At 45.7% G+C, this 25,570-nt stretch overlaps 2 protein-coding genes and 1 pseudogene across 5 annotated transcripts in view; 1 reads left to right on the top strand and 2 right to left on the bottom strand.

Moving 5' to 3' along the window:
- The window catches only part of LOC123276004 (disks large-associated protein 5-like), a 65,991-nt gene extending 57,140 nt beyond the window's left edge, over positions 1–8,851 (top strand). Inside the window, exons 11-13 of one of the 4 annotated variants that reach the window (XR_011505688.1) lie at positions 4,918–5,134; positions 7,676–7,857; positions 8,500–8,851. Coding sequence is in view for 3 of the 4 variants with exons in the window: in XM_070516892.1 (XP_070372993.1) it covers positions 4,918–5,134; positions 6,518–6,567; positions 8,500–8,544 (312 nt within the window). In the remaining variant the exon portion in view is untranslated. Of the gene's footprint in view, positions 1–4,917; positions 5,135–6,517; positions 6,568–7,675; positions 7,858–8,499 lie in introns of all 4 variants that reach the window. The other 3 variants (XM_070516893.1, XM_070516892.1, XM_070516894.1) reach the window with 3 other exon arrangements.
- On the bottom strand, positions 904–4,910 carry LOC123283907 (PWWP domain-containing protein 2A-like; annotated as a pseudogene).
- A 3,044-nt stretch (positions 8,852–11,895) lies between the features above and the next one.
- Positions 11,896–25,570, bottom strand: part of LOC123283909 (myosin phosphatase Rho-interacting protein-like) — a 91,862-nt gene continuing 78,187 nt past the window's right edge. The window contains exons 2-5 of the mRNA XM_070516891.1: positions 24,702–24,779; positions 22,673–22,738; positions 13,528–13,689; positions 11,896–12,203 (exon numbers count right to left, since the gene is read on the bottom strand). Coding sequence (XP_070372992.1) covers positions 13,660–13,689; positions 22,673–22,738; positions 24,702–24,779 — 174 coding nt within the window. The 3' untranslated portion in view covers positions 11,896–12,203; positions 13,528–13,659. The remainder of the gene's footprint in view (positions 12,204–13,527; positions 13,690–22,672; positions 22,739–24,701; positions 24,780–25,570) is intronic.

The raw sequence follows: 25,570 nt of genomic DNA on the forward strand, positions 1-25,570 counted from the left end.
TAGACTCTTTTACTTTAATGAATTTAAGCTTTAGAAACATTTAGCTTCAGGTTTTTCATCATTTCACAAAACGTGTCATCTATTACTTACAATGTCCTGATTGTCTTCAAAGAGTGAGGAAAGGTCAACACAAAATTCAGGATGTTCATTTCTTGGGTGGGGATGTGGGGGCTGAGATTGGATTTGGTCCCCCTGAGAGCTTCTGAGTTGCTAAGCAGTGGTATGTACCAGTGTGTTTTATTCTTTAGACTGTACCTAACCATTGTTTTGTAGTAATAATAACAGTAGTAAATAATTTATATAATGCTTAGTATGTGCCAACTATGCTTCCCAGGCCCTCACACACATTGACTCAGTTAATCCTCACAACAGTCCTGTGAGGTGGGTGCCGTTATCCTCGGGTGGGGAATCTGAGGCCAGGAAGACTCGAGCATGTGCCCAGGGTGGAGCTGGGTTTCTCACTCCAGAACCCATGTTCTTAACCCACAGGCTATGCCATCTCTGCTTTCTATACTCTTGTGCGTGATGTATTTCAAAATGAAGGAACTTTTTAAGGAGAAAAGAGGAACAATGACTCTTAGACTCTCTCTCTTCTTCCCAAATTTTATCATGGAAAAGTTCCTATTTTCTCTGTAAAATTGGCTTTGTTGACATGATAGATTCCATTCTTATCTATTTGTAGTAATTTTTTTCCTAAAATATTTTAACTCCAAGCTTTTGGTTCAGATTGCTACTTCTCAAGCCACCTTGGAGCCCTGTCACTTTTTCTTTTAGATTTTAGAAAAACGCCTCTGGTTGTAAAATCAGGTTTCTAATCTGGTACTTTATTATGCTGTGTAATCTAAATAAAAACTCTGTTTTGAATTCTGTTTTAGGAGTTTAAGATGTTAGAGTCTTAAAGGATTATTGTAGGATTGTTTTACTAATGAAGTCTCCTTATTTTACTAATGAAGTAATGTCTTAGTAAGACATTAGTAATGTCTTACTAATGACAAAGGCCCTGAGGACAGTGACGAGATTGATTGAATGAATTTCAAGTCTATTAAGCAGGAAGGATGCTGGGACATTTGGACCTCCTGTGGGCATTTTTTATCCGGTGCTTAGTCCTGGGAACATAACACCACCAGCGACGCAGATAATGGCTATGTCAAGATAGCATTATATCAGAGCCTTGTAATTCTGCCCCTTACCACCAGTGTTTCTCTCCTACTTTATTTTATTTTTTTTTGGATTTAGTTGATTTTATTTACAGCTTGTTTTTTTACATTTCAGAGCATTACACAATTACATTTTCTCATTTTCTGACCTGCAAACAGATACCTTAAATGAAAATATTTTTTAAAAATTATCAAATTAGGTACATCCAAAATGCAACAATTACACATATGACAATTAATTCATAAAGTGTAATTTACTAGGACGTATCCTAGGAATTTAGAAACAGCCAGTCAGGAAATCTGACCAAATTCAGCAATCGACTATTTACATATCCAAAGACAAAGCTATCTAAACTCCCAACCCAGAAGTTTGAAAGTTTTTGTTAAATAACCATTGGACGAAAGAGAGAGAGTGATGATTCAAACCTAGCCAGCTGTGACAGTCTCGATCTCAAATACTGGGCTAGGTACCCCGTCTGCAACTGAATAGCAAGCATCTCAGTTTTTCAGACACCTATGGGCCATTCTTGCACCATTATGCACATAGAAAGGCTAAGTGTTCGTTAATTAAAAAGCAAGTAGTCATTAAATATCCACACTATTCCCCCCAGCTCACCAGCCCTTACTGCAATCCCGAATATGCAACCTGTGTCACATAGTGACAGGCTATATTATATATATATATGTGTATATACACACACACATATGTATGTGTCCGTATATATATACACACATACACACAGTACTAGGTACAAATGGCAATTAACAGTCCCTGCAAAAATTCATTTTCAGTTGAGGCTATGGCTCCTCTGCCTTGGGATGGTTTTAGACGTCAAAACTCAAAAATACTGCTAAAATCTCACTTCCTTAAGACAAAATTTGATTGCTTCTTCAGTTTAAGCTTCTCAGTCTAAAAATGGCTATAAGGTAAGTATAAAAAAAAGCAGCCAGCTGAGTGCAATTTCTCTCTCCAATTTGGCCAGGCTATTTCATAGAAGTTACTCCTAACTAAATTAGGAGATCTGTGGTGCCTTCCAATGGTTCTTGCCTACCTTCCTGTCCATGTTCACGTTTCAAACGGTGTCAACAGAGCCCGCACTTCAGGGGTCAGCTGCTTGGCAGCCTTAGCTGCCTCTGTGATAGCCTTGCGATACAGGCTCTTTCTCTTCTTATTAAAGCATGACTGGAAGTTTTCTAAAAAGGGGGAGAGTTGCGAAAGAGCAAGGAAAGATGTTGTTGGAGACCCAAACCATGAAATACGGGCCTCCTGTCGAACTAAAAGGCCGTTATCTTTCCAGCTCACAGTTATAGTAAGAATACGGGCTGGCCACCAAGGGAAGCCATATATCTTGGCCCAAACAATGTCCCCTACACATATGGTCCTGCCATCTGGTGTGACGCATTTAGAGACGTTTTTGGAAAAGACTTTCATTTTCAAGGAATTACTGAGCTTTTTCTCTTCCTTTGAAGAGGAGGAAGTGGAGGAGGTGGAAGGTGCATGCATACTGCCTGGAGGAAAATCAAAGCTTTCAGAAGAACTACACTCAGAGTTGGAGGATTTCAGCTCATCCGTGCTATCAATGCTACACACTGACGCACTGGAAGAGTCAGATTTCTTTTGATTTAGGGTCATGTAAACAGAGATATTGCTTTTGCTGCCCTCTTTGCCCAGTGTCTGTGGTTCCTCCTACTCACCAGGCACAAGCACTTCGTTTGTGTCCTGAACCGCACAGCTGGCCTCTTCAGGGCCGTCTGAAGGGCTCTGATTTTCTGAAGGGGCCTCACCTGCTGAGCGGGTAGAGGTGCAGCGAGCCTGGGGCTTGGGTGCCATCTTGCCACTCCGCATTTTCTCAAGTCCTGTCTTCAGAGAGGAGTCATTTTCTTCATTCCTGTACCTTTGTGGTTTTAAACGAACCCGAGGTGGAAGGGAACCTGAGCTAGGCTTCTGATAGCGGCGTGTGAAAGGGACTTTTGAATGTGCATTTTTGGACGTAGAGGTTTCACTTTGCTTCTTTTGTGCCTTTTCTTTGGCAATTTTCAACACTTCTCGAGCTTTTGCATGATCCATGTTCTTACTCTGGAGCACTTTTTTAGTACTTAACTGAGCTTTTCATGTGTTGGTCTGAGCAGAAACTTTGACTACTCTGCCTCTGCTGTGAGCAATATTTGAAACCTTAACCACAGCGTTTCTTTTCTGGCTTTCATTTTGGTTTTTCCCATCCACTTTATGGTCAGTTTTCAGTGTTTTGTTCACAGTAGTTACGCTTTCATTTCTCCGTTTTTTATCTTCATATTTAGAAGAGTCACTTGCACTACTACCTTTTCTAATTTCCTTTTTTTCAGCAACAACACTGTTTTTACGTTTGTCACACAGGACTTGCCTGGGCCGTAGTTCAATAGCATTCATTACTGAAGTAGGTTCTTCCCTGTACATCTTTCGTTTGGGTCGCTTAATTTTCCGAGGAGGTGGCTGAGGTCTTGATTGGTTATATGTGTCCCTGATAAACAAAGGGGGAGGATAAGGTGCTCCTTCATGGAAGAGAGGAGGTGGTTTGGAAGTCCATAGGCTTTCAGCCAAGCTCGGCTGGGGAGGCAGGACAGGAGGGGGATCCCCAGGAACAGCACCACTCACTTCTCGCTGGACTTCTGTCCCTTCTTGGAATGTGTTACTTTGAAGCTGCATAGCTTCGGGTTTATCCTTCTATTCCCTTTTGGGAAATACTGTCACAAGGGTCCCACGGGGCCCAAACCATCGGAGTGTGTGCTGTTGCAGGAAACAGAATGGAGAGCCGTGAAAGGGAGTCTCTGCACTTCCTATCTTTTGGACAGATCCATGAGGACCCCGGAGAAGAGCTGCTCCCCAGGCGGGACGACACGACGAGCGCGTCCTCAATGACGGGGTGCAGCGTGACCCGCACCTCCGAGCGGGGATGAGTTGCGACAGCGCGGAGTCCCGCCCGCCGGCGGCACGAGCGCGGGGCTGCGGGCTGGGGCCGCGGCGGCTCCGGGCGCTCCTTGGGAGCGGGGGGCTCTAGGGCGGCGGGCAGGGGAAGGCGAGGGTCGGGCCCTTCCTGAGCGCGGCTGCCGCGGCTCCAGCACCCGGCGGGCGGGCAGCTTCTCCTCGGCCTCCAGCCCCGGCCCCGCCGCCTCCGGGCTGCGGGCGAGCTCCCCCGGCGGCGGCGGCGGCTCGGCCTGAGGAGAGGACTGCTGGCCGTCGGCCTCGCCGTCAGGCACCGAGGCTTCAGTGGCCGTGACCGGGAGGGGGTCCGTGCCGGCCTCGCTGCGGGGACGGGCTCCGTCTCCGGCTCAGCCTCCCCGGGGGACGCAGCAGGCGCTGCCGCCATTTCTTCCTGGCTTCTCCCTCCTCCTGGTCCTCTCCTACTTTACTTTATAGGCCACTGTTAAGATTACTGAACAAGTAAGATCAAACTAATCTTTTATCTGTACTTTGAAACCATTCCCTCAGACCTCTTATTCATTGACCTCTCCTCCCATCAGTTAGCCTCGTTCTCTAGTTTCCATCAGTTTTTAGACATGTTGAGGGGTCTTGTCTTTGTTTACATTAAATGACAACAGCCTAGACTAACTCCTTGAGGGCAGGAACTTTGTCCTTTACCTTTGACCCCCAGCACGTTTAGCACATACTAGGAACTTGATAAGTATAAGATGGATGTGTGAAATATTTCAGGTATGCTTTATTTATTTTTCTTATAAGGTGGTAACGAGTTGCTTTAGTAAATGTCATAATTTCTCTTTGTAGGACAAATTTGTTTCAGGTATAGCGAGTGAACCAAAACAGGATGGTGCTGGGATCGCAGATGGGGGTCGCCTCGCTGCTGTGAAGAAGGCAGTGAGAGAGAGGATGCAGCCGGGAGAGCGTGCTGAGGCCGTGGGCTCTGCGGTGCCGAAGGAAGTTGATCATATAACCTTTGACGCTGGATCTTTTAGAATCGAAAGTCCCGTTAAATCGTTCTCAGGTTAGTTTTTCTGCTGAGACTGCTTAAGAAAAGTATTTGGGTTGGATGGGAGCTTGTACAGCAGGTGAAAAAATTTTCACAGGAAGTGATATAAGCTGTCTGTGATTTCTGGAAAATAGACCACATCCTCACCCCCAAACACTTGCAGATTTCATTTGATGGATGGGATTAGATTACTTGAAGTGACAAATCTCCTGAAGTTGCTTTTCTGTGTTTGCTAAGTGACTTCACTTCTGTTATTAGCCCCTAACCCCACGGTCCTGGGAGAAAGGTCACAGGTCCCAAGAGGGAAGGGAGATGATGAGGAGTGAGGTGATTTCCTTCAGGTTGGTGCCAGGCTGGATGAGAATTTCAGATGCAAAGGAAGCTTAGGCACCAAACCATCACACTTCTCTGGCTGTGCTTAAAAAATGATGCTTATGGAAGTTGGGTTTGGTTTTATTTTCATTTGTATCAAAACTTTTGCCCAGAACTTTTGAAACAGTAAATGTGCTAATTTCAAAATATTCCAAGGAAATCAGCTGAGGTAGACCCTGGTTGTGGTAGACCTATTAAAAATCAACAACAGGGGCTGGGCCTTCCTGGTGGCATAGTGGCTGGGCTTGTGCACTACGCTTCGGTGGCCCAGGGTTTGCAGGTTTGAAACCTGGGCACAGACCTACACACTGTTCATCAAGCCATGCTGCAGTGGTATCCCATATACAAAATGGAGGAAGATTGCCACAGATGTTGGCTCAGCGGCCATCTTCCTCACCAAAAAAAAAAAAAAAAATCAACAGCAGATACTAATTCATGTTGGATATAAGTAGCATTTTACATTAGACCAAACTATTTGGGATCCTTCATTGTTTGTGAAGACTCAGAATTAGAGAAATTCCCTGAAGTTTTATTAGTTCTCCTCCTTTTCAACACACATCGTCAAACCTTTCTTCCAAATGACCAATTTTTCTTCCCTAATGCCTACTCCTACCTACTTTGTTGTGATTGTCATGCATTAGGAAAGGGCTCTTGCGTTTCTGTTATAATATAGCGTGTGATAGTTCTGCCTCCTCTCTTCTGCTGCTCTGTGGTGCTCTTCTGGCTGGTGCCTAACGCAAAATAAACATCACCTTGGCCGGACATTTCATGTTCCCCAGCTGGGTTCTTCATTGAGATTCTTTTGGGCACCTTTAATGTTACAAGCATGAGATTTGCTTGGAGAAGCCCCTTTTTATGCTGAAATAAAGGATGAGAATTTTGAAAAACTGTTATAGCATAAGATGACCTATATTTTTGTCTTAGCATTTGATATATGGAACTTCTCATATCTTTCAAAGCTTTGTCCATTTCTAATAACCCTTGACTGTGAGAATATTTAAAAAGTTAAAAATTCTTTTTTTTCAGCAGTATTTGATAATAAAAATCTCATGACTGAATGCCATCTTCTTGATTCAGTAAGTTTTCCAACTTAATCTGAAAAGTTCTTTTATATTCTAGACTTGTTTTATAAAATGAATATTACTGTTTTTAATTGAAATGCAGTTTAAAATTTACATCTTATTTTTTTACTCTGAAATCCATTTGTTATTCATTTTTATCAAAATGGGAACAAAATTTCGTGTTTACATACTTTAAAATATAGTTTGTTTTAGTATTAAGCTCTGAAGGTGTATTTCCTTATGTGACTTATGTGTCAAATGTGCTGTGACAAGTCGGTTGAGTACATGAATATCTAACATGTGGCCCGGGTTATGCAGGTGTTTCTAAGTGATGCAGGAAAGTGTAAGGCAAGGTTTCCACCCATCTGAAGCATGCGCTTGGAGACACGATGTCTAGCCTAGCTTCAGGTGTCATTGGCTGTTTTAGTTCTAATTTGCTTAGATTACTCTAATTATGTTCTATTTTATTTGGAAGCCCCCAGCCTTTACTTTTGGTGACCTCTTGCCTCTGACTCCAGCTCCAGCATCAGCCCTCTGGGCAGCCTTCCCGTGGACGCTCTCGTCTCTCCCGTGTTGCCTCATGTCCAGGCACAGCTGCACACGTTTAATCTCTTATGAGAGGGATGTGAATGTGTTATGTTCCTAAAGCATGTTGTAACTTCAGGGCTCCATTTCCCTGATCCACCCTGGGCCTGTCTCAGGCAGAGCGTCTGCCTCGTGTTCAGGGCCACTGGCACGGGCACGATGCAGCAGTGCTGTCTTGCCCACTGAGTGTTTGCTGCCCTGGTTTTCTGCCCCTCCACGTGGTTGCAGTTCAGCGATCTGGGGTAGACCTTTGCCAGGTCATTTTAATGTGTAGCCCAGCTGAAACTCTGGTGTACAGCCTTACCTTGAAATTTTCCAGGGCAATTGCTAAAATGGCTCAGGGAATGGCCTTGGTTTGTTGATCTTTGATTTCAGAATGTAAACAATTCATTATGGCAAGTGTGGGATCAAACAGCAGCAGCTGTTGTTAACCTCATGAAGCCTGGCCAATGCTTGGCTTCCTGAAGCCACCAGTTCCTTCAGGACCTCTGTTATCTTGGCTTTCATCGGCTCTCAAAGATGCCTTCTTGGTTTTCAGGCTTCTGGGTGGCCTGGTGTCTCTGGGGCAGAAAGAAGTGTGTTACTGTGACCCACACTCTGGTCCTTCTTGGTTCCAGCTGCCTTTAATCGCAGGCTGACACCAGAGGGTCAGGCATTTCGGCATAAGGCCCATTTATAGAAACTTGACTTCATCTTGTTCCTAGATCTGAACTCAGAATGGTAGGTTCTGATAATATATGATCTTATAAGTAAATCTGGAAGCTAATGAATCACAATATTCTGTTTTTCATATATTAGTAATATGATTACAAGTACTTTACAGTTATCTATACATTATCTTGCTGATAAATCTTAGTACCTTATAATTTACTCTCCTTGTGAATTCTTTTCTACTTCTGTATATATTAGAATTTTGATTTTTTGATATATTTTTTGTTGGTCCCCCCGTCCATTTCACACCCAAATTATGACTTGCTCCATGGCATCATTTAAGCCTGAACTGGGGCTTGAGGGGGAACAGAGGAAAGGATCCCACAGGATCCGACTAGTAAAAGGCATATTAAGTGCGGCTCTATGGGTTAGGATTTGTGGACTCTACATAAGTGGCTGAAGATGTGGCCTCAGTTTTATTCATTCTGCATGTGCTGCTGAGTCTATTTACATGTTAGTCACCCTTTCAATGAAAAAAGCTATAGTTTTGACATTATATCTGCTAGAAAGTAGCATAATCATTATGTTAATAATTTATTAGGTACAAAAATGTTATGTTATTAATTAATCCACTATTAACTTGCAATGTTGCAGACTAAGTTGGTGAAACTTGAATGTTACTTTAGTGACTTCTCTGACTTTGTTCTCTAGCCACGCCCGGGGTGCAGTGATCCCTTCACGCAGGTGGAGAAGTGACAGGACCACGCCAGGCACGCTTCCTTTGGTGGGGGCTTAATTGCCTTTTCACCTCGAACGCCTCCTAATGTAAATCAACCAGAAGAACTATGAATTAGAAAAAGCAAAACATTTTTGTCATAATCTCCATGCTGCAGTGTATTCTTCGAATACTGAAAAGTTAAAGAATATGGATTCATGTTCATGTATATAGTGTTATGTAATGTCTTAATTGTTAATATTACTATCATGTGTTTTAGATATGACACTGTTTTTCAGGGGAAGTGGGGATATTTTTTACTTTATGCAGAATAAAAAATGCACTGTGCCTAGCCTCTCTTGTTTAAAATGTTTTAAGCTTAGGGCCGGCCCCATGGCCAAGGGGTTAAGTTCGTGCACTACTCTGCGGTGGCCCAGGGTTTCACTCGTTTGGACATGGCACCGCTCATCAAGCCACGCTGAGGTGGTGTCCCATGTGCCACAACTAGAAGGACCACAACCAAAAATATACAACTATGTAACGGGGATTTGGGGAGAAATAGCGAAAGAAGAAAAAAACATTGGCAACTGAGATAACAACTGTTGACAATCTTTAAAAAAAAAAACCAAAACTTTAAGCTAAGTATATTCACAGCTTATGAACATTCTTCAGTTTAATCAAGATATGTTAAACTTTGACAGGAATATTTACATCCTTTCATACGCTATTCTTAGTTTGAACTCTTAAATTTGCTGGTGTTGAGCAGCTTTGCAGGCTGCATTTTCCAGGTGTACTGCGTTTCTTTAGATGAGCTATCTGGATTCTGAACTCCTCAGTTTACATGCTGCTGTTTCAAATGGTCAAATTATTAGAGGTGCCCATTAAAGTTTTGCCTTTTTCCTTTGACATAACTGACAACCTTTGAAGGAAATGCCTTCTTCCTCTGAAGAGAATTATATCAATCAGTCACGATGGGTTTGAAATGTTCTTTTATAAGACTCACCTATGAGATTGTAGAAGGCAGGACCGTCAGAATAACGGAGCACCAAGAAGACTCGGAGTAGCTGAAGCTTGTGATCAGACCTGGGTCCAGTTGTTTGTGTCAGCAAATGGGCTGAGGGTTGGAGGTGTTGACCAAACAAGCAGGAACTTGATGGATAACCCCTCAAGATTAGGGGTTTGCAAACAAGAAAAGAAAACACATCCACTTCTGTTGTCAAAGGAAGATGTGTTTGGCTTGTGGGGGAGACGGTGTTTATTATCAAGTCCATGTGAGCAGTTGGGAGGCTGTGTGAGGAATGTTCCCAGAATGCCTAGTCTTACCCGAGATTAAGGTAGCTTTTATTCATTAAGTCTGTCAATGAATAATTCAAGCAAGACATGCAGAACAAAGAAATACATATAGAAGTTAGGGTTTACTAAGGGTGCAGAGCCAGGAACATGTAAAAGAGGTGAGTACAAAGTAACAATATGCAACATAAGATAATATTTGCCCTCGAGGATAAAGTAGATGAGAGTAAGACAGAGTCTGTAAGCAAGGTTTTTCTCTGTGGTAGGTTTAATAAGATCTACTACTGAATCGTTCAGAAAGCTTTTGGCTGTTAAGTAGCAGTAAAGTGAACTCAAACTGGCTTAACAGTAAGTCATCAGGATGATTCGACGCACTTAAGTATCAACAGCTCAGTGATGGCATCAAGGTCCACATTCGGTTCGTAGTTCATTTGGTCACCCTCGGTGTCGGCTTCTCCAAGGCGGGGTCCTTTCGGGGTCATAAGATGGCTGTGGGTGGTCAGCAGAGCTTTGCCTTTCCCTTTGGTTGGGCCAACTGATGCCACTTGCCCATCTGCAGATCAACAGGAGTCAGTAGGGGATAGGAAACGGGGAATAAATGGGAAGGCAGCCGTCAGTGTCTCCTACAACTAGAAAGAGTGTTCCTGGGCTATTGGACTCTAGAACCATGAGGCATGAGAAAACTCTTTAAAGACCAAATGGAAGGAAACTGCTTGAGTAGAACAAGAGCCTTTCCAAAATCAAAAAGAAAGGGCATTTCCATTTATTGAAGACCTACTACATGACGACCCCTTTGCAAACAATATTTAGCAACCACAGTAACCCTACAAAAGATGTACTATACTGCCCATTTTATAGACAAAGGAACTGAGGCTCAGAGGAGTTATTTTGTGTAAACATAGTTCCCTCTTTTCTCCAAAGCTTATGTTCTTCCATTTAACCATAGGAGAAGGGCGGTCCAGACCAGATGTTAGGTTAAGGGATTTATGTACTTTTTACACTGTGCTGTGATGCGCCGCCCAATCCCTCTGAAGGACTGAGGAATGAACTCCTCTAGTCATCGGAAGCGCAGACAGCCCGCAGTCAGTTATCATCCCATGTGAGAACGGCCTCAGGTCAAGACAGACCCTTCACCCACGTTTCCGCCCTGTTTCCCAGGTGGCCGGTACTTGTTGACTAGAGTTCAGCTATAAGGACCTGTCCCCCTCTTGACTACTCTAAAGGATCATCCCAGCTTCAACTCCCCTGCAGGGTGGGCTGAGGCATCCACGCCCCATGTCCTCCTCTGCCCAATCCTGTACCTTCTTGTCCCTACAGCAGTTGATCACAAGAGCGCTCCCTCATAAACCACTTGCATTCTGATCTCTTTGCTTCCCGGGGAAACCAGCCTGTGACAATGAGCAATTTAAAGTACTTGAGAAGATGGTATTGTAGAGACAATAATAGATACAATAATATTTTGGTTTTCTATAAAATGAAGTCGTGTGACCACAACCTAGTTTTGAAATTTTATTATTCTTTGGGCTTGCTGGGAGAAAGGAAGGGCAGAAAGGCATAGTTAAGAATGTTGACAATGGGGACTATTAAACTTTTGAATCTGATATACGTTTAATTAAGAAATGATTTTTTTCCCCTCTACAAATTTAGAGATTTCATAAAAACCAAGAAAACCTATGGGGAGATAGTCTCATGTCGGTCTCCAATACTGATTTGAAAGCAGTGAAGTATAGTTTAGAGACAAAATAGGATTTAAAAGGATTCAAAAGAAACAGAATGCTAACAGTAATTGCCTATGGGTCAAGGGTCATCTATGGGTAAACTCTTTCTGCTTTTCTCATCTCCTGAATATATTTTATTTCCTGAAGTAAGAAAATGGGAGAATGATTTCCTTGTGGCATCTCCTGGTTTTTATGAAACCCAGGAAGAGAGAGGTTAATTTTGGGATAGTATTTACTTCTATTTCTTGTCTTAAAAAATATTTTAGGAAGTATAGAAAGCTTTGGGAGACTCCAACACAGTATTAATATTGCTACATATTTCTTTTTCCATTGTGCATTATTGAAAATCAATGCACATATGATTAAATGACATATGAAGACAGGTAACTCTTACAGTATTTATTAAATGGATGATTTACAAGTAGGACATTGATGAATAGAGGTAAAACTTTTCACTCATAGTGTACATAAACCCTTTAAATGTGCAAAGTTTACATTCAATTTCATTTTTTTAAAAAGCATCTGCCCCTTTAAGATTATATCATAGTATGCAAAGCACTGGTGACATTTATGTCACCAGAAATTCACAGTTTGCTGACTTCTCTGAGATTTCTCTTCCGATGATTGTACTGCAATAAGTGAGCATCTCTGACTGCAACCTTGAAGTGGTGAGCTTCAACCAGCACTTGTATCTGAAATGGCACATACACAGAACTGTTAGAAATGCCCACTAATTTCAAAACCAGTCTGCCTGAGCTCAGGATGCCCAATGTTCCATCTTTAAGATCATTTGTGGAACTGACTAAAGTGCAGAAAGAGTAACTTTACAGCAAAAATAAACTCTAGATTATTTAAAGATTTACACAAAACAAAATGATAAAATTGTTAGAAAAAATATATAGTTGAAGCCATAAAGGAAAACATTAATAAAAACATAAAGTTTACATTAAAACAAGTTTTTTTATGGTCTAAAACACATAAAAGTAAAAAATAAACACAAAAGTAGGACATCTTTAATAGAGTGGCAAATGTCATGAAGCTCTGTAATAACCAGTTTGGGCAAGAGCAGGGAAAACACACTCTTCCAGGAGCTCGTGGATGCGTTAATCCTCACATCCTTCAGAAGGAGCACTTTGGCAATGTCTTCTCTACATTTTAAACATGTCTATTCTTTGAATAAAACTGTTCTTCTAGGGAGCAAAGATTTATAAGGATAGTTATTACAGTATTTCAGTAAAATAAATAAATTAACCTTCCCAGGTTTTATTTGTTTGGAATTTTCCATATTCCGAATTTTCATCAATAGAGTACCGGTTCAATTATCACATATATAAACAATGACATACCATTGGGTAACAATGTTCAGGAGGAAAAGACGTCCACCAGATGTAGAATAGGGTCCCTCCGCTCCCTGCCCTCGAGGAGCTTACAGTCGAGCTGTTTTTTTGTCCACTCTACAGCCAACCACGGCCCAACAGGGAGGGCCTAGGAAATATTTCTTGAAGCAGCACTTAAAAACAGAAAGTGTGCTGTGTGTCGTAGACAATACTGGAAAGATATTCACCAAGTTGCAACTTTTGTGAGGAGGGTGGAAGGGATGAAGGATGGAGGACTTTTTAGCCACTTTGAAAATGCATAATTTTTTTCATAAAACAGGCATGTATTCATTTTAGAATTAAAAAAAAGATTTTAGTTTTGACTGCTGTGCCAACTATGTTGATTTAAGGAAGCGAGTTTCAGTCCAACTGCACCGTAAAGACTTTCTGCCTTTTTTTATTAAGGATGATATTTTTCTCATTTCCAGAAGAGCTTAAAGTCAGAGTGGTGGCCGCAAGCACGACAGCCACTCCTGGCCCTGTTCCAGCCTGCAGTGCCTGGTCCCCTGGGATGGGGAGGAGATGTCCTAGTTAGGTGTCTCAGGAGAGCTGATAAAAATTCATTTCAAGTGCATTGTGGTTTCGAGCGAGTCCCATGAGCAACAGACATTTTCAATATCTCATAGTAGCAATAACTTACTTTGGTTTACCACTTTCAAATGGGAAAACTGCCTGTCTTTCTTCCTTTTCCCAGATATTATCCAGCTTTGTAATGCAAACAATGACTCTCCTGTTGTTCTCACTGAAGCGCGGGTTAAAGTGGAAGGCGACATCATGCCCTCTCTTGAAATCTCAAGCAAGCCTGTTTTAAACCAAAGACCAGAGTCAGTAAAATGATTCAAGCTGTGCATTTGTATCAAGTGAAGAACATGCAATTTTCTAAAAAGCAACTCATTGTATAAATACAGGATGATTTTCTAAACAGAAAACACACTGGATGTACATTAGGCCAAGGACTGGATGTAACACAGAAGCATCTGAAAGGAAGCAAGACAACGTGCTGAGTTTTTTGCCTCGTTGTCTTGGTCACGTCATTCTAGTCAGCTGTCATTCCCTCTTTACTGCCTCTACCCATGAAAGCTCCTCAAGGTTTTCTCACAGAGGTTTTGGGCCACTTTGAGGGCACTTTATGCTTTACTTTGCAGAGAATAACGGTTACCTCCTTCCTGTCCTGCCAGCCTGCTTTTAATACCTATTAACGGCAAACCGGTCACACAAATAAGAGCTTTCAAATACTTGGCTTCCTAATAGTTAACCAAAAGCCGAGTCCTGACACAGCCAGAACTAGACAACGTCGTTAAAGTTCAGTATTCTGATGCTAAGTTGTAAAGTCGTGACAATAAATGTGATAAACATTCCATGATGTGAAGTGGAACTAACAAAAGTGCTGCTTGGCTTTTTGACCCAAGTTCTTGTACCTGGATGTCAAGGCAAACACAAGTCCTGGCTGTCGAAGCACTAACTCTTTCCCTCAGTGTCTCAGCGAACCCCGTAGAGCACTGACATCAGAATCAGCAGGTGCTCTGGTTTTAAAGCAACGTCTGCACTCTAGACCTTTTAACAATGATTCTCTGTATATTTTGATTCACCCAGTAATGGACACATACACCACACTTTATCTTCCAATGATTAAATTCACAGGGAAAGGACGAAGAGAGCCAAATGGCAATAGAATTTGTATTTCACTGAATATCCAATGCCTATATTTCCTCTGCAGTGAAAAGCAAGATACTGTCATCTCTACCGCCTTCAGTGTTCTTTTTTTCATGTAATTCCTCACATAGAATTTGCAGGACCAAGCAATAGCTTTTTCAGTTTAGACCACCTTAACCACTTGCTTCACTGCTGACCCTCGAACTTTCGACGACAGGATTCCGCTGCCAGTTGCGAAGAGTTCCCAATCCCACCTGGTTCACCTTTGCCATGCCTTGGCTCAGCGACTTTGTAACATTTCAAAATACCTTACAGTTGGCCCAAAGATGCTCTAAGGCAAAGTGGCCTGCAGGAAGCTCAGGGCCCCTCAGCACCCAGCCCTCATCCTGTCATCCACTCCCACCGCCTTCAAGAGATTACCTCCGACTCCCCCAGGACTGCACCAGTATCTGACCTTCCAGCCAAGGAAGCCCTTGCATCCATAACATCTATTTCAGATATTTTATCTTCACATACTTAAGAGTCATGGAGGAATTAGTTGTTACAACATTCTTCCCAAAGAGGTGAGAACTATGGTTAATTGTCACGATTAAGCTACGATGAGCTAACAGACTCATCTAAGGCCCCTGTGTGCAGAAAACCAAAGCAGGCGGGGGTGAAACACCTCAACACCCTGAATCACCTTCTCGGCAGCCCTGGTGGTCCCTGATTCCTCAACACTCCCTGGCGATGCCATCGCTGACAGCCAGCACACGGGCCCAGCCCACCGAGTGGCCAGTGGCCCCCTTCCTGCCTCCCAGCTACTCTCCACTTTTCTTCAAAAACATCAGCTCCTCATCAGCTCTGAGACATAGGCCTCAGAGTTTACCTAGAAAGATGGGTGTTATTCATGTATCAGCCAACACTGGAAAACGTTTAAAAAATAAGCTTATTATTTTGCAAAAATAAGTTAACTAAATGGTTGACACAAGAAGAGGTGCCTTGCCCACGCAGGCACATGGACAGCACTTCAGGCACCTAGATAATTCAGCTGCAGAAGGAGGTCCGTCCAGTCAGGGCATATTCTTCACTACAGCTTGGGTAGGGGTGTACGTGTGAAGGAGGGGTTCAACTAAAGTAGCACCAGATTGTATCAGTTTTAAAACTTGTATTAAGCTCTGTGCAGAATCCCCCTTAAAGACAGAGGGTTTCCAGCCTGTGTCTGACAGCACCCAGAAACCTCGGAGGCACATGCTCATTTGAGGGCCTCAAGGGTTCATGTCCCTCTTCAACAGCCCCACACTGCTCTCGGGGCTAGCATATGAAAGAAAACACTGTCGAGTCCAGGGTTATTTTTAAAACTCCCATTACTACCACAGCAAGCACAGGACTGGAGAGAGCAGCTGAGCAGAGGGGGAAGAAGGAAATGCAGATGACTGTGGGACTGACAATCACCCCACGAGATTCCTGTTGAGGGAAAACAGGCAGGAAAGGGGCCAGGCTCAAGGCCGCTCGGCCAGAAACAGAGGAATAGGCTTAAAATCCACGTTTACTGGACTCTCAAACCAGCGCTCTCTCTCGACACTCCTCGGGCTCTGGCACCTGGAGGCTGAAACCCTGTGGAAGAGCACAAAGCCCAGAGCAAGGCCAGACACACAACCAATTTAAAAGTAATTCTGAAAACATGAGACTAATCCGTAAAACATCTTCTCTGCTTCCCCATCCCACCCTGATTCTTTGAACATGAAAGTTCCCCATGACTGAGGAAGTTTCTCTGCCTCTCAGACAGGCACAGGACTTCTTATTGTTCTGATTTCTACACACCTCTGACTATATGTTCATACACCCAGACTGCGAGCCTGAAGTTAATTTAGTTCAACGAGATTTAAGACATAAGGAAAACTACTGTAGCTGCCAGTTTGTGGCTACAGACAAAGCCGGGTGGCGGGCAGGATGCCAAGAGCCCAGCATGGCCCTCTGCCAGCACCATTCCCCTCCTGCACGCATGCAGCAGATGCTGGCTGGCTGGGCCATCACTAGACACAGTGAAGGACGGGACCACTGGGGGAAAAGACACCATCATTCTCCTAGAAGGCATCTCGCCTGTTTACAAATCCCAGTTCCGTCACTCGTAAGTTGAGTGACCCCACGATCTCTCTGCCTCAGTTCCTTCACCTGTGAAACGGACATAATATCTATCAAGCAATGTCATTGCGAGGACCCCATTAGAGATCGTGCCTGAAGAGCCAACACAGAGCACCGGGCAGAGCACGCGGCTCCTCCCCAATCTCCATGACAAGCAGGAAGGTGGCCAACGCCCTTATTTCCTCCCAGAAGACTTTGTGACTCCCCAACCACCCACTGCCTTGAAGAGCATGCGAATCCTGGTTTTGGAGAGCGTGCCACCCTGGCTACCAATGAATCAGACACATCAGCCTGCACGGGGGAAAGAAAACCAGAGCTTAAAGCAGGGCTTCTCAAATGCTGGTGCTTCCTGAAAATCACAGGGAGTGGCTATTTAAACTGGATACCTGGGCCTTGCCCTCAGGATATTCTTACGCAGGGGTATGTCTGCAGAACGATGCCATGGGGGATGGAGGGCTTGGCTGCACAGGAGGAGAAAGTCTCAAAGACGGCTCCTGGAGGCAGTCGAGCTGAGCTGTGCTTGTGCTGTCCCTCCTCCACACACTCCTAGGGCCCTGGGCACCTGTGTGCTACTCAGGGCTGACACAACACCAGAAGTAGCTGAAATCCATCAAGCACGAAGTGGACAAAGGTCCTAAGATCAAAGTAACCTCAGGGATTCCCTCCTGCAGGAAGCAAACCCCGAAGGAGCCAGAATCCCAATGGCTAATACTCGGCATCCTCTGAAGAGCACTCAGACCAAGCCCATGCTTTACCTATGAGCACAGACACCAGAGGAACTTCTAGCTGGACCTTCACATACTTTGGGGCGGACAAACCCACAGTCGCCTCCAAACAGGCACGCAGCCAAGAGCTAAAAGTGTTTTCCCTATTATGTATGAAGATGTGAACTGAGCTAAGGTCCTTGGCAGCACGGCCCCGACAAAATCGTGCAGCTCTGGTCTGTCCTGACTCCCAAGGCAGAGGAGGGAGAGAAGCCTCACAGAGTCAAGGGCAGCCCTCAATACCACACACCTGCCTCGGAAGCAAGGGTACAACCTCTCCAGTTTCCACGTGAGAGAGACAAGGGTCAGTGTGTTTCAGAGCAGGCAGGGCTCGAGAGTATCAGATCCAGCACAACTTATCAAAAAGGAAGATTCTGACACTTGACCAAGACGAATCACCCTTGAAGACACAATGCTAAGTGACATGAGCCAGACACAGAAGGACAAACACTGTATGATGCCACTTATAAAGGACCCTAGAGTTGTCAAATTCATAGAAACAGAAAGTAGAATGAATGGTGGTTGCCAGGGGCTGGGGGAGAGATGCTGGGGACTCAGCAGTGAATGGGGACAGAGTTCCGGTTCTGCAGATGGACACTGCACAGCAGTGTGAATGTGCTCAATGCCACAGAATTGTACACTTAAAAATGGTTAAGATGATAAATTTTGTTACATATATTTTACCAGAATTCTTTTGAAAAAACACACCTTAGACCAGCTTTTTGCCTGGCTTCCAGGAAGGAAAAGGAAAAGAACATGAAAGCAAGAGACCAGGCTGCGCAGAGCGCATCAGGGGCAGCCCCCTGTGGAGCCTCGGAGCCTTAAGCCCAGCGCGCTCCACCTGAAACTTGGGGCCCTGTTTCCCCTCTGGACTTGGTGCTTCTCCAGGAAAGCCTTCTAGTGGCCTTTGGGCTCTGACCACTAAGACCTTAGCTTTACATCAGCCCCCAAAAGCTCAAAGAGAAGTGGCAGAATTTGGCACAGTGGGCAAATTACAGGGGGAGAAACAGAAGAGGAGAGAGGCAGCAGTTTGGGTTTCTAGATTCTTCACTCCATCCACTCCTGAAGAACCAGAGGCCCAGCCAAACTCCTCAGGCTCCCACTTGTCTGTGAGGCTGCCCTGAGCCCACCTCACCTCAACTTGCATTTAGGAAATTTTCTTTTTTGGGAATTTGCCTCTTCTCCACACCCACCAGTTACAGGGTATGTGGGTGTATCGAGAAAGAAATTTCCCAAAAAAGGAAAAGTGACTTCCAAAGGTTAGTCCCATCTCAGAGCCTCCTGGAAGAGAAAGGCAACAGTCAGCCCTTGGAGCCACACTAGGCCTGAAGGCCCCAGACCTAGCAGAAGGCCCCAGGCAGAAAGGCCTCTCGAAGCAGCCCTTGCGGCAGGCACCACCCCAGGGACTGCAGTCCTGCTCCTCCTCCAGGGCCTTCTGACAACCACCTTGACCCTCGCTCAGTCCCAGCCAGGCCGGTGGGTGGTGGGGCAGCCCTGCAAAGACAACCTTCCCCACTCTGCTCTCCGGAACCCTCTGGAGGTCACTCTCCCTTCAGCTGAGGAAGCACTAAGAGATGCAACATGTGACGCACCTAACCTCTCTTCCAGAAGCATCCCAGGTCCCACCTTCACCCCACAATGAACGCAGAAATTCTGCAGCAATGCATTTACAAAGTTGAGTAGTTCAATTCAACAAATACTTACTAGGTTTGTGCCACCCAAGCCCAGCCCAGACAACGCAGAGAGATACCAAGAACTATCAGAGGGCCCAACAATGAAAGGAAGTCACAAACTAGTTAGTAAGACAACATTTAAACAAATAAAATGAAAACAAATAGTAACAGTGTATAAAAGTCAGGCAACAATTTGAAACAGATTATAACTAAGCATTAAGGGAACAGCCCAGCCACAAAATCTTACAATTTATTACTGTAGTAGATCAGCTCAAGAGGGATGAGTGGGTTGGGAAGGAGGAGGGCTGGAGCTAAGCTTGTCACCAGAAGTAGCATCAGCAGTAGCTACAGACTGCTCAGAGCTGCTGCCCTCGGAGACCAAGCCCAAGATGGGGCCATTATATAGGCACGGGGGTCTGAGCATGCCATGGGACGTGAGTGGTACCTACATGCTCTCTGGGTAAAAGCACACATAAGCAGTTCTGCTAGCCCTGTGGTCACCCGGATGTGCAGGGACACCCCAGAGAAACCCCTCCATGCCAGGAATAGGCCCACCCCCATTCCACACCAGGCACTTAGCACACCAGCCAACAGGCTAACCCTGCCCCATCACCCACCTCTCCCCCAGAAATCTGACGGTGAATCCTTCCACACCTGTTAAGAACGGGCGATAGCAAGTCAAACATATTTTAATTTTTAAAAATAAAAATAATTTAAGCCACTGACCAGATCATGCAGGGTTCTCAGCCTTGGCACTGCTGTCATTTGGGGCTGGATCTTTCTGGGTTGTGAGTGGCTGTCCTGTGCATTGCAGCATGTTTAAGAGCATCCCTGGCCTCGACCCACTAGGTGTCAGTAGCAACCCCCTCCACCCCTGTGCAGTTGTGAAAACCAAAGAGTACGCCAGACATTAGCAGGTGGCCCTGGGAGGCACAACATCCCCAGTTGAGGATCATGCTTCTACTTCTGGGCACTCAAAGAGAAAACCTCCAGCATGGCTGGAATTCAGTTCACACACAAGCCTGCCTGAAAAGTTCTCCTGCTCCAGGTCTCAGGACTCTGCTGGCCAGGTCAAGGCGGGAGTCTAGGCTTTAGGAGAGCTGACCGCGGGGTTGGAGCTCCAGGATTCTGGACTGTGCTCATCCAGGGAGCGGCCATGAAGAACAAGGCCTGATGCCGAGCACTGGCGCGGCAAAGGCCCCTCCAGCCCCTGCAAGAAGGAGCCTGCCCACAAGCACTACAGCAATGGCCATTAACACTGGCCACTGGGCAGCTGGTATCTGACTGCCTCCTTCACCTAGCCTCGCTTCAAGTGTAGCCCAGATGCTTCCTTGCAACTTTCCTCACAGGACCTTCCTAGCACAAGAGGGAAAACCCTCACATGCCTGAAATGCTGTTTTAAAGGTATTTCAATGCAACTGCCACTGTTTCTTTCACTCAAAGAAATAATGCCACTTCCTTCCCTGCAGGTTCAGGGTATCTGCACCGCCCAATTTGGGCAGATTAGCACTAACTGGCTCACCAATTCAGTCTCTTCAGCTCCAAAGTCATCTCCCAGAAAGGGGGACTCCCAAAACTCTCAATCCTAGGCATCCCCCACCAATGTGCTCTCTGCAGTCCCAGTTTTTCCTAGGACTTCTTTCTCTTCCCACGTCGCTGGCACAGTCCCACCTCTGGCCTAGCAGCACATGAAATAATACCCAACCAACACTCAGGTTGCTGGGAGACCACGGTGTACTGCAAGTGTCCCTACTCACAGCTCAGCAGCCTCCATCATTTTGGAGTGGCTCTCGGATGCAATATGTGCCAACACAAAGGCGTCCCCAAGAGCGACCATCTTTGTGCTTGTGCAACTGAGCTGAAGGGAATAATGGATTGCGCTGGACTCCAGTTAGACCTAGAGAAAGATTTCCTAACCAGAATAATCAGTCTCCAAGGATAAGTCCAAGCAACTCTGTTTTTCGGAATGGTTCATGGCCCAGCCCAGCCTGGATGCAATCCAGTCACCTTGGGGGCCCCTTCTCTATTGTACGTCTCTGTGGGACTTCAGAATGGGTCAGCCAGGCACAGGGAGGACAGAGGAAACCTCAAGGTTCATAGGAGCCCAGCTCCCACCCCAAGGCTACTGCTCACATGAAGGATGGCCAAGTGGGGAGAATACAGAGAGGCAGCGCTGGGTCTGCCTCCAGGTCTGCTTCCTCCCCGAAAGGAACTGAGGGTCCAAGCGGAGCAGTTCCCTGCTCCCACCTCTAGGAATTCTAGCACCCCATCGGCACTCACTTTCAACCCAGTCATCTCAAACTACTCTAGACCACAGGTGTTTCCAGGGCAAAAACTCTCTGTGGCCCATCCATGTTGTAGAAATAGTCTCACCAGGAAGAATGAGGAAGAAAATTCTTTTTAAGAAGGAGCCAATGAGGTGATAGTCAATATAGACCTGAGTATCATACCTACTAATTCCATAATTAGATATCATACCCATTAACTCATCCCAGAAACAAAACAGAGAAAGCAACATATCACAAAGATTAGGACCCAAGTGTGGAAACAACCCAATTATGGCCTACTCACATATGAGCTTTAATAACCACCCTAAAATCCAGGTGTCCCAACAGTCCACAAGGTCCTTGGAGAGGACAGTCATCTCTGCTCACACTTCCAGAAGTCTGCTCTCAACCCTGCAGCAAAGATATGACCTCGGGGTGGGGGGTGGGGGGGTCAACCTATTTTACACGGTGTGACTATGTTTTTTAGGACAGTCCCAATTGAAAAATGCTGCCCACGTGAATGCACAAACACACTCACACTCAAACAGAACAGGAAAAGGTAATCAAATCTTCCATCTTCAACCCTTTTAAAGCTTGGAATTCAGTCATACTTCAGATTAGTTAGGAGAGACTAATCTCCTTCAGAGAAAAAGTCAGGAGATGAAATGGGGCGGGGAAGAAAGAGCCAGAACGTTCCACCTGCTTGGTTTTCAGGTTTGCCTCTGGACCAACAGCAGTAAACACTAGTCCAGCCCAGGATGCAGGAAGCAAACCAAGTAAGCAGCAGGGCAGGAAGGAGCCCGCATGCCACAGCTTAGTGACCACAAGAACACTGACCCCATGACCAGGAGGCCTCTGAAAATCGAATGGGATGAGTGAGACCAATCACAGCAACGGAACTAAGAGGCAGTCCTGGGATTACAGTGCGTGAATGCACGTGTGCTCAACTTCCACACACACGCCCAGAGCCAGCCCCCATCTGCCCACAGGTCCACAGCCTGCTCCACTTCTCTCTGCCTAGGAGCACTCTGCCGAGTCCACTTCCTATCAGCCTTGAACAGAAGGGCCTTCTTTCCTCACTACTTACTCTCACCCACAACCACTGCACATGCCTCAAACTAAAGGTCTGAGTTCTAAGGACCACCTCTACAAGCTGCCACAAGTTCTTAAAAAATTCCAGGCTCCCAAACAGAAGCCCAAGCGAAGAGCACACAGCTGCTGTACTCAGAGACGACGCAGATGAAGCTGAGTTGAGGGGCATGGCAAAGGCTGCAGACGGGGAGTGGGCAGAGGAGGACACTCACCATCTCGTCCAGGGCGTAGCGCAAGAGGCTGTGCTTGTAGAGGATAAAGAACCGCCACTGCCATTTCTGCAACGGAGTATAGAGTGAGTGGTTATGGTTAGGAGGGCTCTGGCCGCGATCTCTGCTTCCTGAGTCCCTGTATCTGACAAATCTGTATTTACGGAACGCTGGTTCCACAGCTTCCATTGCTAGGGCAGACGGCATGAAAAGAGGGACCCACGGTGAAGAACGGTGATGTGCCAGCTAGGGGAGAGGCCCAAACCACCCACTGCGATTCCACATGAGTTAAGGAGATTTAATGAGACACCTGGTTTATTTTAATTTGCAAGCTCCTCAGGAGAAGAGACGGTGTGTTGGTCACCTTTTTGTATTCTTCATGTACCCAGCACAGAGCTTATCGACTAACATGTGTCAGTATTTATTTGATGAATTATCTGACATGATATGGGATAACCTGAGAATGCCAGGCACTAATTCCCCACTTCTGAAAAAATCTGGGAAACTGCTATAAAAGGGTTGTTCCAATGATCCACAGGGAGTGGGAGACAGGGAAAAAGACAGCTGGGCTCCAGTACTCACTGAGGAGGAGCAAACTAACAAAAATCAAACCTGAGAAAGAGCAAGAGCAGCAGGAACAACTCCAACATCCAGGAATGACGAACCGGCAAAGAGTGCCCTCCTCCACTCCCCACCCAAAGGCCAGCTGCTGGGGGCCAATAGTGGGCCGACAGCACTGACAGCAGAACAACAAGGACATGAAGATAGATGCCTTCCTTTTCGTGGGGGGAAAACATGTCTAGAACGTGAGACTGTTGGTCCCTGAATCCCAAAGATTATTATGAGGATCCATGACCTATTTTCAACATTTCAAAAAGCCCAACAAAATTCGTACTTTTCTGGCAATAAGGCCACAAGAACTAAGTAAAGTACCATGCTCTGCTTTGGGCCAGAATTATATCATTTATAATAATGATGATGCCCATCAGAAGCTGGAGATGGCAATTCTGTATGACCTAAATATAAAACAGGAAGGGGAACTGCTCCCTAGTTGCTGAAGTCATTGGAACACAGTCACCCCTGTGGTCCTCCCGCCTGGGTGGCAGGAACAGGATACTCAAACGGCCTTGCAAAGAGGACCTGCAGAGGGCTGGTTCAGCCCTTGGTGTCCAGGGAGAGCCCACGTGGACTCTTCTTGAGAAACATTTTCAAGACTCCTATTTGCTGTTTTAAAGTCAAAATCCATTCCAGAAGGAATTCCAAACACCCCAGATACAATGCAGGGTCTGTGGGGCACTGTGGCCCCCACCCCAGAGTGTGGCATTCAGGCTGGGGGCAGCAGAGACCAAGAGGCAGGGCAGAAGCTCTCTAGAGGAGCCAGGGATGGGACGGAAGCAGAGATGGAGCAATTTAGAGGGTGCAGGTGGCAGCACTTGGAAGCAAGCCCGTGGAAAAGGAAAGCATGTGTTTTAACTGGAGTCAAATCCAAAAGGGCTCCCTGGCAGAGGAACAAACCACTGGTCAGGGACAATGTTGGTTTGACCATCTCACTGCTCCCAGCAGCCTGTGCACAGCAGGGACCTGTCCTGGGCTGGGGTGCCCAGGAGAGATGAGGCAAAAGCAATGCTGGCCCTTGAGGCCCTTAACCCCTCACTAGGCTCATTTGCTGAGCGCCCAGCCCAGCCTGAAGCACCGGATGGAAGAGGGGAGCTGCAGGAGGCAGGGCCTCGGGCCCTGAAGGAACTGGGAACCTAATTAGCATAATACAAACATTTGCCAAACTGCTCTTTTGCCTTTTCCATTTAACTGTTTCTACAGTCAAGAGGACCCATGAAACAGGTGGCACCACGTGAGAGCACCTCATTTTGAAGCAAACACCTGTGAGCTCACGAAATGGGGGTTCCCTGCTGATCCTGCCATCCCACAACCCACTGTCCAGCTCCCTATCTCCCTCTTCCACTTGGCCAGTTTGCCCTTAGATGGGCCCTTCTCCAGTCCCTCCCACCCTGAGAATTCACTCTGACGCCCTTACCCGAGACCGATGCACTGGGTTGTCAAGGTCAGTCCCATCTGGAGCCAGGAGCAGCCAGCCACCGTAAATGGGTTTTGCCTGGAGGAGTAAAAGGAGAGCAGATCATCAGTGGTCTTGGACCAAAGAGAGAGAGAACAGGTTCAACAGCCAAGTTAATGACAAACACTCTCTGGAAACACAAGTCACCTCTGCTTAGCACACTCCATGCATCTCATGCCCTAGCCACAGGCTGAGTCTCCAAGAGAGATGTCTGACAGCAAGAAACTTGTGGGAGGTCTGCAGCATCTGGTGTGGAGAGGAGAATGCAAAACCCAGTGGAAGTCTGAAAAACTGCAGAGTAGAGGAACTCCTAGGAAACAGATGCCTCCTTCAAGCTCCTGTTCGAGCCATCAAGATCAGAAAACAATGGCATTTTCTTCAATAACCATCTGAGTGCCGATGTGTGCCAGGCGAACAACACAGTCAAAAGTCCTCATCCTAATGGCACAAAGCAGGGCCTGGGAGAAGAGAGACCCCTTCAGTGATGGCAGCCAGCGTGGGCCAAACCACTGTTGACTTCCTGGTTGTATGACCCTGGGCTGAAACCCTCTGAGCTTCAGTTCTCCCACTTGAAAGGTGGGGGCGATAACAATTATATCTACACCTCACGAAACTTATGTGAGGACTGATGACACAATGCAAGTAAAACTCAGCACAGGAATGGAAAACTGTGCAGCCACTGTGGAAAAGTCTGGCAGTTCCTCCAAAGGTTAAGTGAAGAATTCCACTCCTTGGTATATACACCCAAGAAAACTAAAAGCAGGTGCTCAAATAAAAACGCAGACATGAACGTTCATGGCAGTCCTATTAAACAGTCACCAAAGAGTGGA

This window comes from Equus asinus, chromosome 9 (genome assembly GCF_041296235.1).
Source record: "Equus asinus isolate D_3611 breed Donkey chromosome 9, EquAss-T2T_v2, whole genome shotgun sequence".
Classification (NCBI taxonomy): Eukaryota; Metazoa; Chordata; class Mammalia; order Perissodactyla; family Equidae; genus Equus; species Equus asinus.